The following is an 11656-nucleotide window of genomic DNA, read 5'->3' on the forward strand; positions in this document are numbered from 1 at the left end:
TGGGGGAAAAAAACCCACTCTGAATATTCTCATAGCTCTATAATTCTCAGGATGATCTTTAACTTCAAAAACTCAAATGATTGTGGCTTGTGTGTCAATATGCATTAGAGAGTGTGGTCCTGGGACAGAATAAGCGCGTCGAGCAATGCAACCCAAAGAAACCATCCTTGATACAACACCAGCTGAGTCAACACGATGCATGGAAGCTGGAACTCTTTGGTATTGCACTCTGTGTCCTCTGGCCTTAAGAAGTCCCTTCACCATCCGATATCCAGAGAGGCTGTCTGGACCTTAATGTTTCTAGTGCATTGTCCTAATTCTTCATCCGACATGCTGCTGTGGAGTGCCTTGATAAAAAGTTTTAACTTGTCTGAAAACCTTTTGGACATTCACAAAATTTTAGCTATGGTTGTAATGGACAAGTTCAGTTCTGAAAGTCTGCTCAGATGATTGGGGGAAAGAGCCATTCTGTGACGCCCAGAGTGTCCTTGCTCAAAATCAATGACAGCACTATGTGTATGTATTTTGTCCTTTTCTCTTTTTATCAATGTGTGTAAACTGCTTAGTACATCTAAGAGGACAGGGCAAACATCAATTTGGCCAGACAATGCTTGAAGAAAAATGATTTCCTAGGTGCAATAGAAATCCAAAAAGTCCAGATCCAAAGGAAGTTGTTGAAGACAATGCTGTAAACGTGATCGCAGTCTCTCAAGAATATGTTGAAGAATAGTCAAGAGAAATAAAAACAATTTTGTAATCAGAGGTTAAAAACAAAGAATCTGATGGAACTGAAAAGCTCACTAGCATGCTACACAAGAGCTTGCTAGCATGTTACAGAGGAGCTAGTTAGCATGCTACAGCAGAGCTCACTAGCATGGTATAGAGGAGCTCGCTAGCATGTTACAGAGGAGCTCACTAGCATGTTACAGAGGAGCTAGTTAGCATGCTACAGCAGAGCTCGCTAGCATGCTACAGAAGAGCTTGCTAGCATGCTACAGAGGAGCTAGTTAGCATGCTACAGCTGAGCTCACTAGCATGCTACAGAGGAGCTAGTTAGCATGCTACAGCTGAGCTCACTAGCATGCTACAGAAGAGCTTACTAGCATTCTACAGAAGAGCTTACGAGCTTGCTATAGAGGACCTCGCTAGAATGCTAAAAAAGAGCTCTGTAGCATGCTACAGCTGTGCTAGCTAGCATGCTACAAAAGAGCTCTCTAGCATGCTACACTGTACATTGAGCAGCTAGCCAGCATAGTGAGCTAACCTACCTAGTCCCCACTTGAGTCAATCTGGTCAAACACAGGTGGGGCCACCACAGAAACTGTGTACAAAGCCAATTGGGACCCAAATTTTCTGCCCACTTTTTAAACATATGTGGCCACTTGGCTTTGCTGACTGGGTTCTCAATTGAGTGAACTCAACCCCTTTTTTTTTTTTTTACCTGCCTAGTCGGCAGTTTCCTCTGGCCAACACGGCGCTCCCACCTCAGGCGTTACCTTTGCTGTCCTCTCCCTAAAATCCATGTCTCTGGATGTAAGGGAGCTTCACGGAACTAAACTGTTCAAACACTTTACTCTTGAACTCACTTTTGACCCAAATATTCTTGTTTTTTGATAACCGTCAAAGCCAAAACTCTGACCTTTTTGATCCTTTGTGTGAATGTTGGTGTGTGCGACAAGTTTGTGTGCAAACATTCTCCCACCTCTGCTGTGATTGGTCCACTCTGACACAGAAGTGTCTCTGAGTCCCCATCATTTATGCGACTCAGTTGCTGCTGAGAGGAATGGTTGCAGCTGTGATGGATCATCTGATGAACCTGTGGCCTCAAGTCAAAGTCACAGAATTGATTTGACTAGAGACAGCAGTATTATGGTTCTCTATGAGATGACTAGAAAATGGTATGCGGAACAGCATGGGTGGAAAACACCCTTCTTTCTCCAAGAATTCTTGCTCCATCAATCACAATGGATGCACTGAAACACGATAAACCACTCGGAGGGACTCAGTGATTGTTCAGCCCCACTATTTTACGAAACCATGCGCTTTCTTCCCCTGATGTTTAGTTGTTAACCTGCTGTTCTCTTCTAGACCGAATGTATGGACTGATGGACACACACAGACTTTCTCTCCATTGTCTGGATGCCAAGCTGGTGTGTCAGCTCCCTGTCTGCCTTCTATCACTGTATATTTAGCAACAGGAGCTTCTCAGCTGCTCCTTTCTAGAACCCGAGCCTCCCTCTTCCATCCACAGTATTTTGTCTATCTCCTTCTCCAGGGTCAAGGCTGGTCCCTCCACCCTACCCGCGTCTTCCACGTATTAACATACTCTTGGAACAAGCCGACATAATCGCACAGCCAATAAGGACCCGATGATCTCAAGCACCGTTATAGCACAAGGACTTATTCTCTCAGCACAGCCTCCACATTTTTAGAAGCTCATCTTTGTGGCTGGAGGTGCTCCTCTTCCTCTCAGAGGTAAGTCACCTGCAGGTCTCAGAGCAACAGCCCTCAGATCGGTTTAAGCTTAAGAGAAAAGAAGGATAAGGTGGTGAAAATGTTTTCTGACAGATCTGCAGAATCCAGAGGCTTTCCTTCCTTCCTTTTTGTACAAACTAACTGGATAAATCTGACAAAGTGTGTTTAGCCCTTTAACACTACACTAGCTCTGAACTGTGATTTCTTTTTTTATTGATTAACACGATCATTCCAGTAGATTTTGAAGGAGAAAAGCGGCTCATCGTGTTAATGGTTGAAAACTTACACTATGTTAAAGATTTTGTGTTTAAGCGTCACTGGCGACGCCTCAGGTGTTAAAGGTCAAAATAAATGTAATTTATTGCTTTATAATTCACTTCATGGACTTGTTCAGTCCCTTTAAAAGCTTTCTCACAATTGTCATCACTGCAACCAACATTCTGCTCCTTTCTGGGTCTGGAGTTTTCTTTGGCTCCATCTGTCTCTTCCATTTTTCCCTTTCAACACCACGACCGAGTTTCAAAAACGTTGTGCTGTTGTCGCTCCAAAGAATGAAGTAAGCGCTCACTAAATATGCAGCATGCCGAAGCGTCAGCAGCTGTGCTGCCGTGCACTTTGAGCCGGGACCGCTGTCAGCTACAAGTCCATCAAACGGCTCACTTGGTTGGTGGTTTGATGCTGATTGGCAATCTGAGCACAGAGCAAAGTCCCTCTGGATCAAGCAAAGGGATTAAAGCTGCTATTTGGACACTGACATTTGATCCATCGCTAATCCTAAGAGTCCTCTGCAGCTGTGCTCACTGCTAAGTGCAAAGGAGGCGTCCAGCTACACTTTATTTTTACATCAAGATTATCTGGACATTAAATATGTAAAGAAAGGAAATCCTGACAACATTCAGATAACTGTTCTACTATATTCCTTCTATGTTAAGCACAGACTTTTGTTTCTGTGCTCTCTTGTGGGGTCCAGATGACCCAGCTTTGAATGTAAACATGCCTAGACTATGGTTCACAAAATGTTTTGAGTGTATGAAAAAAGTAATTAGCAAAAAGGCCATCTTAAAATGAACAGAAAACTACTTAATTTAGGAGATTTCAGACTAAAAACAAGTCAAATTATTTGCTAGTGGGGTAAGCTTTGGGGTAAGAATTCTTAAAACATGAAAAAATCTAAACTTTATGTAGCAGCCACGATAATATTTATTTATGATTTCAATTTTTTTGTGTGTCACGTGACAAGGAAAGACATTATTAGGCGGACCTGTTCACCTGGGTTTGGTTTGGTTCTGTTGGTTCCGAGAGAGGGTGTACAGGGCCCGGTATTTTTTTGTTGACCGCTTTAGTTGCCTTTTTATTTTGGAACGATCAAACACATATTTTTTGTTATCAGTGTCTATGATGAACTTTAATAAATCAAGATACTTTCAAAGAACGTTTTCTTCATCTTTTCTGGAGCGCGTCACAAACAAGGTCCTGCCACAGCCTCTCTAGCGGCTCATGAGTCCGCAGCCGCTACACTTTACACTTGTGAAAATGTCTTAAAACAACTTCTTAAAGAAACTACTACAAATTACTTAAAGGGATATGTACATGATTGTTTAGAAAAATAACAGCAATTTTAAGGTTGAGGTCTTAAAACAAAAATAAAACAAGATTGTACACATTAACTAAAACTTTGTATTTTACGTAAACTTGAAATTAATGAAAAGTCTCAGAAGACATCTTGCCTTGACGTAAAAGACTCAGATATATTTTTATGTATATATTTGCAATTGCAAATCAAGTCACAGTACTGACTTTTAGATATTTTAAGCTGTGTTCACACAGAGGATTGTACTTTTCTGAGCTTCAGTGCTTAGAAAATCCAACCAAAAGTTTAGCTTAAAAGCACCAAAACCAAACAAAGGTTTTCTCAAGGTGCTAATAAATCATTTAAGCAAATATCAAACCAAGAATTAAAGCTTCAACAGAACCAGACTCATTAGGATTACACAAGTTGTTATGCACAAAACAAAGATCTCTTATTTCACTCTAATGCTAAAACGGAAAAGTTTGGTCAGTTGTTTGTAGGGATGACAAAGGTTGTGTCCGAATTCTTTCCATAATCCCTAACTACTAAAAAAAAATATATAGTGTCCTGGATTTTAAAGGCAATTCAGACACTATGTTCACTACTTTTCTTTCGTTTGTATAAACACTGGATATGACGTCACCGATTTCACAAAGTGAAAATTGAATCATTATGAACATTTCACGTTTATTCATGACTCTGCTGTGTTCTGATGGTGAAATGTGGATGGTTTATTTTTTTGTTTTTTTGTTCAAAATTGTTTGACTGCAATGCATTGTGGTCTATATACCACCCATCTATATTTCTTTCCATTATGCTGCTGTTACATTGGGATTTCCCCACTGTGGGACGGATAAAGGACTATCTTATCTTATCTTATATTTGCTAGTCTATAATCTAGCGAACATTGACGTATGCTCGTTTTTTGCAAAGACTTCTGGGAAATTTCCAGTGCACTCAATTTTGGAATTCGCAGATTCTGACAGCACTAGAAAATGGTGAACGCACTATATAGTGGACTATATAGTGCGTGTGAGGGGATTCTGACATAACTAAAGACTTTAAATTGAATAACATTTCCCATAGAGTCTCAGATGACAGAAAGGCCCAATCCGAATTCTTCCCTTCTCCCTTCCCCTCTATTTGAAGGGGGAATTTAAGTGTAAGTGTGTCAGAGAAATGTCATTTTTAAATCTGACCCTCCAAATGGAGGGATATAAAGTCTTCCCCACAAGGCTAAATCCCGTCGTGCTGAGAAGTGCTTTTCTTCACGCGGGTGTTCTCTGAACCACAGAAGTTTACATTTAAATGAAAGTAATGACTTTTTGTTGTAGTACGACTATTTTAAAGCTATAAAACTGCTGTTTTTATGTAAATCCAAGCGCTGGAAGCTCCGCTCTAAAGCTAGCAGACTGGTGACTATTGGTGACGTCATCGAACGAAAGTGACATCAGAAATATGAGACACTATTTTTTTATAGCTCTCTGTTTGGAGGGATAAATGAAGGGGAAGGGAAGAATTCAGAGTGGGTCAATGACTCTCATATTTTGATGTGTTTGTTGAAGATCTAACCAGAAGATCTGCAGGGAGCGTCCTTTGACTAAAACCAGGTCCTGACTTGGTCTCATTGACATGCACAGAAGCTCTTGCGAGGCGTGTTTTGTGGCGTTGGAACCAGCCTTCAGTCATAGAAACAGAGCGCCAAAGGTGGTAAAAGTCTACGTTAACAAAATTGTTCCCACATTCAAAGACCCACTCCAATCAAAATAGTGTTTTTGGTGTTTTAAACATGTTCTTTTTTTCTGATGATGGAGGACTTATGTAAAATGATTTAAGATCAAAAATGGCCTTTCTGAGTATTTTATTTATTAAAACTGATTCAGGAGCAAGTTTAAAAATGCAGTTTGAAAAAACTCTGAGTTGTGATTCATCCGCTCCATTCTGATCATCCACTGTCAGACATATAGATCCATGAACGTCTTCGTTTTCCTCGTCTGAGCTGGAATCTGGATCCAAACTATACGGCTGGATAGCTCCAATGTTGCTGACTGTTTCTGTTGCAACGCTAATGTTAGGTTGGGGTTGTGAGAGGCTGTAAGCTAGTGGGAGAGACTGTAAACAAAGGGATGATGGGATATCAGCTGAGGCTTACTTCTGCACCAACAGTCATCATCGAAGTTTCTATCTTTTTTCCCGAAGGTAAAGTTAGATCCATGAGAAGTGTCACCTGTGACTTTGAAGGATAAAAGTTCAGCTGTACCCGTGCAGGTGTTGATGTTTGGGGGCTGATGACACCAGGAAAGTTGTACTGATCCATACAAAAACGTGAATAGTTTCCCGTCGTCCGTCCTCCCTCTCATCGTCTGCAGATGACTAAAGCTATTTTAAATACAATCGTCTCTGTTTCTGCAGGAATCTCTCAGCTCACGTTTCTTGGGAACGGTTTGTGTTTGTTTGTGCATGTTTGTGTCTTTCTTTGTGACAGCTGTACCCATCAGCTACCTGAACTCCAGCGTTTCTGAAGCTCGGCTGAAGGAAACTGTTTATCATCATAGATGACTTGAAAACAGTTTGTACTCACCAATAAAAGAGTATTTCCCTTCTAAAGAGTGGGGAGGAATCCATTTGGGAGTGGTTTCTGCCAATATTGAAAGAGGTTTTTTTTTTTTATTATTTCCAAAATATTTCCAGCCCTTCTGAATAAGAATTCTACATTTTAGGAGTATGGGTCCATGGTTGGGTTCTGTTAGCATCCTCTGTTGTCATTCAGTGAAGTTTTGTTGGTAATCTGCAGAGGTGTTGGAAATATAACACTGATGATCAACCGCTTTGGCTCCTTGCGACTCAAAATACGGACTCAAATTTTCCGCTTTCATAAATCCTAACACTGTCGTGTCATTTTTTTATTCCAAGAAGTTGTCTTTTCCTCACTCTGTCTGTCCTGTTGATGATGGAGATGTTCTGTCTTTGCTTTCAACTTTATTTATTTTTCAATTGTTCTTCCAGTACTTTTATGTTTTAGTCAATCACAGTACTGCGATCTAGATCTAAATGTTCAAAGCACATTTGTCTCTTTGCGTTTTCATCTTCTGTAAATGACAAAAAAATTACTTCAAAATAATACAGGACCTGTGCAGCGATAAACTGGCTGCAGTCATAAATCAATTGTTCATACTTTATTAATCCCAAGGGAAACTGGTAGACAACACATATAAGACATATTCCTACTATGACTATGAATTAATTAATCTAGTTAATCCTTTAATATCTGGTGACACTTTAACACAAAATCTTTAACATACTGTAACTTTTCAGCTGTTAACACGATCATTCCAGTAGATTCTGAAGGAGAAAAGCGGCTCAACGAGCCGCTTTTCTCCTTCAGAATCTACTGGAATCATTGTGTTACTGTAAATACAAGAACATAAACACAGAAGCTCCGGTGTTAAAGGGCTAACACGGTTCATCTGGAGAACACTCTGTGATGTCCTTTGAATTCAGGCCAGAGGAACACATAAGAACCAAAGCAGAGCGAGTGCCGAGCAGCTGAGGGAAGGCTGCAGTCAGAGGTGATGCTGCAAATATACGACCTTCTGACAGGTGGAGTCACCTCCCAGAGGCTTTTCCAACAGACTTTTTCCATGATGACCACAAGCGTCTGGATAATCTGATTACAGCAGTAATGCATCTGCTGCTCTGCCTCACCACACTTCAATGAGGGGAAAAAAAGCTTTACTTGCTTTGCTAGTGAATTCAGAAGTATAGTGAATTACCAGTTTTGACTGCATATAAACATTTCTTATTTTAACTCTGGACGGTCAAATTTGGCTGCTGATTATCAATTTATTCATTAAATAGATAACATTTTATTGTCAGAAAAACATTCTTGCTCTGATACATTCTTCTTAGCACAGTTTTTCTAATCCTATTTTTTTAAAGGTATTGTTTCTTTATTGCCAGTTATTCAAGTTATAAACTGACCAACCAGATGCCTCAGTAAAAGCTTGTGGGTCCCTCTGGCCCCCTTCCCAATCCATTTCAGCTGAATGAGCGTGGAATTTGAACAACCCGGAACAAGCTGACTCATGATTGGTGACAGTAGTTCCTTTAAAAACGTGACTCAGACCGACTCGGGATATTCACTGTTGATGGGTTGCAATATGGCGGTAGACGTATCAGGAAGTGACGGCGAAGGCTCCGGCCTGATTTCACAAGGGCTGGAGATAACAACACTTGCTATGTCCAGTTCCTACTTATACAGTCGATGGTTCCTGTAGAAGCATCTCTGGAAGCATCTGCAGTGACTGCATCAGGACCTTTTGCAGCTCCAACTGCAGCGGTTCTTGCAGACCAGTTCCTGCTGCAGCAACAGCATCTTTTGCTACTGGAGCCACATTTCAGTAAATCCTGTTATTGACATGAGCTGTGGGACATGCAACTCAGATCAGTGCACAAACAGATGCTCAAATATACCTGCAGAAAAACAAAACAGACACCAACAGCAGAAAGCAGACACTCCTCTCTCTAGATCACGTGTGGTCAACTCCCGGAGGCCGGATCAATTTATATTTTTGTTATTAACGGCCTGATATTATATTGCACTGGTAACATATAGTAACACATTCTCATTCCAAGTCGTCACATATTGACATTTGGCTACGGACCTCTCCACATCGAAAACTCTGCAAATTGATACCAGGACATGGAACGCACCGGCATCCTAACCCTGTTCCGGACGCGGTCCTGGACCCTGTACCGGACGCGGTCCTGGACCCTGTACCAGACGCGGTCCTAGCTGAGGTTAGGGTACTGGTACTGGCCGTGTTTTGAGGTTTGGTCTGTGTTAAAATGTTAAAAATGTCGATTTAGTCTGTTCAATAATGCCTTGTTTCCACTAGCTGCGCTTACATGTGCAAAATGTCCTGGATCAGATCATAGATCAGATTAGAATAGAACTGTGCACATGGACCCTGAAAATCTTCATCTGATTGTTGCAAACGTTTCCATGCGCCTCACGGTTGATCAGAATAAATCATGTTGACATGCGCAGAACTGTCTAAAATACCGGAAATAGTCGTAGAAGAAGAGATAATGAGTTCCACTGTAATCAAACAAAAATCATGTATAGAGCGAGATGATCTACTGAGTGTGCTTTCATTGTTATTAACAATATTTTAAGAGGCTGTTTGCTCATAATTTTTAAATCCATGCAGTGATGTGCATATATCCTGCACGTAAATATGTGGGGATAAGATCAGTCTTTATTCTGTGTGGATGTGATTGGAAATATGAATTTATGGGATTTTTACGCAGTTTCTCAGGACTGTTTCTGCAGGACAACATTTCTGCATTCAAAAGTTGCCTCCGCCGGCTCATACCGTCCTGAAGCCGCTCGGAGACACAGTTCTCCCGGGAGACACGGTTCTCCTGAATCCGGCGGGTCTCTCCCGCAGATCAGCCAGACGGGCTGCGGTCTGAAGCTCACACCATAACAAAGCCCCCCGGCACACATTAGAGCTGTGAATTCAGCTTTTCTACTCAAAGAAAAGAGTTCGCTCTCGGAGAGCAACTGATAGGTTCTGTTGGTGCTCCAAAGACTGCCAGACCCTCTATGATGAGGTCAAATCCAGCCCAGTAATGACACACGATCGGAATGTGTGTTTACATGCAGTTGATCGGATCAGCCATCGGTATAACTCACCTGTCATGATCAGAAAGAAATTTGGATCTTAAAGAGTTTGATCGGGCCAGAGTGTTCCGAACGGCGTGTTTACATGACGCATTTCTGTTCTGATCAGGCGTTTGTTCTGATTACTTGAGGCCATGTAAACGTAGCTACTGAGAGGTTCAGACCGGACTGGACCGGGCTGGATTGGACTGGCGTTTCCATTACAAAATGGACCGGTTAAGCAGCACCAGCTGGTACCATTTCTGGTTCCCCGTTGGTCGTAGGTCCATAGAAAAATGGGGCGGAGCTTCTGTCATCACACGATGTAATCCATTGATTGGTGGAAAGGTTTTATGAGAACAGGAAGCGCCTGACCAGAACTTCTCCAGAGTAAAGATCCAAATCGGAAGTTTTGTCCTCTTTTCGTCTGTATTCTTCTTCACCCCCGCAGTCCTCTTGCAAAACATAATACATTGTTTGCATCTAGTATGCCCGTTACCGATCCAAACTCATCAAAACACTTCCAATTGTGCTTTGTGAAACATTTATTGAAGAACATTGGAGTATTGCTCAACATAAAGAGTTTTTTTCTTCTTTTTAATTCAGAATAATAGACTGTCTGCAGTGTAGAGGCCGGCTTCATCCAGAATAAACATCTGCTCCGGATTATAATGATCCTGTTGGTGTTTCAGAGCGATGTTAACCAAACTGAGCCTCATGTCTCCCTGTGTTCTTCCTCAGGTCTCACATCTGCTGTCGCCATGTCTGATACTGAAGAAGTGTAAGTCCTCCGCAGACTCCTTTGCTTTTCATGTCCATTTGAATGTCACATCAAGTATAGTTTGAACATGTTTGTGATTATCTTTCCCATTTCAGGTATGAGGGTAAGTGATAATGCAAATGAACAATTCTTACAACATAATTAAGTGAAATGCAATTTTTTTTTTTTTTTGACTGAAGTGTGTCTTTCAGAACTTCATGAACTAGTGAATTTAATCTACCTTCTGTTTTGATATAACTTCTCTTTTGCTGTTTGACACATTTATATTATTCATTTAAACATGGAAGTTAGGAAACTGAGCTTTAAACTAAACTATCACTAAAATGTCCTTTTTTTGTTTTATTACAGAGGAAGAAGGTAAACATGACCTCATTTGTTTTATTTTGAAAGTTTTTGTCACTAAAACTGATTCAGCAGCTTCCTTCCTGTGTTTGACACTGAGGCGACTTGGTATCCCAGAAACCAACAAACTAACATCTGCATTCATGTCAGTGAGATCCAAGTAGATTTGAAAATGGAATGATTTCTATCCTTATATTTGAGTTTTAACTAGGGCAGCATCTCTTTAAGCCTTTATGTGGTTGGAAAGTAAAACTATGAGCTAGCAGTGAGGTCTGGCTCTGAATTGGTTTTTCTTAGAATGCTTTGTGTTTTATCTCATTTCCTTTTGGAAGATTTCCCAGTTTCACAAACAGTAACAAGTAAATGTTTTTGACGAAGAGACATTTGGGGTGGGTGGGACCTCTGAGACCCAGTGATGTTTCCAACAAGCACAGCTCAGTGGTAGAAACTGTGAATTAGTCTCCAGTGAATCTGCATTTCTTGTGTTGGCATGTGAAATGTTTCCAGTTGGGTTGTTGTCGACAGATTTCACACAGCAGCCATATTTGAAACTGTTGATTTTAGACCCAGAATTTTGTTAAGTCGAAGTTTCTGATGGAAAAACGAGGTTTGCACAAACAAATGCAGACGGGACAGCAAACTGATGACATAAAAAAACATTTTTGATGACTTTTGTTTTAGCATAGTTCAACAACTGCACTGAGATTCTGGTCATTTTTACATTTCCTATAGTATTGTTTAGCTTTATGTTCTCGTTTTAAGGTTGCAGCTTCTTTCGGTCAAATTGTTCTCTGTTTGAGCATTAATTCCAGAACACTAG

General features: G+C 40.8%; 1 protein-coding gene across 6 annotated transcripts in view; it reads left to right on the plus strand.

Moving 5' to 3' along the window:
- Positions 1–2269: 2269 nt before the first annotated feature.
- The window catches only part of LOC112140180 (troponin T, fast skeletal muscle isoforms), a 26013-nt gene continuing 16626 nt past the window's right edge, over positions 2270–11656 (plus strand). For 3 of the 6 annotated variants that reach the window (XM_024263066.2, XM_024263068.2, XM_024263069.2), the window contains exons 1-4: positions 2272–2475; positions 10455–10494; positions 10590–10597; positions 10843–10851. In XM_024263066.2, coding sequence (XP_024118834.1) covers positions 10475–10494; positions 10590–10597; positions 10843–10851 — 37 coding nt within the window. In that variant the 5' untranslated portion in view covers positions 2272–2475; positions 10455–10474. Of the gene's footprint in view, positions 2476–10454; positions 10495–10589; positions 10598–10842; positions 10852–11656 lie in introns of all 6 variants that reach the window. The other 3 variants (XM_024263067.2, XM_036210776.1, XM_024263070.2) reach the window with 2 other exon arrangements.

The sequence above is a fragment of the Oryzias melastigma genome, unplaced genomic scaffold (genome assembly GCF_002922805.2).
Source record: "Oryzias melastigma strain HK-1 unplaced genomic scaffold, ASM292280v2 sc00236, whole genome shotgun sequence".
Classification (NCBI taxonomy): domain Eukaryota; kingdom Metazoa; phylum Chordata; class Actinopteri; order Beloniformes; family Adrianichthyidae; genus Oryzias; species Oryzias melastigma.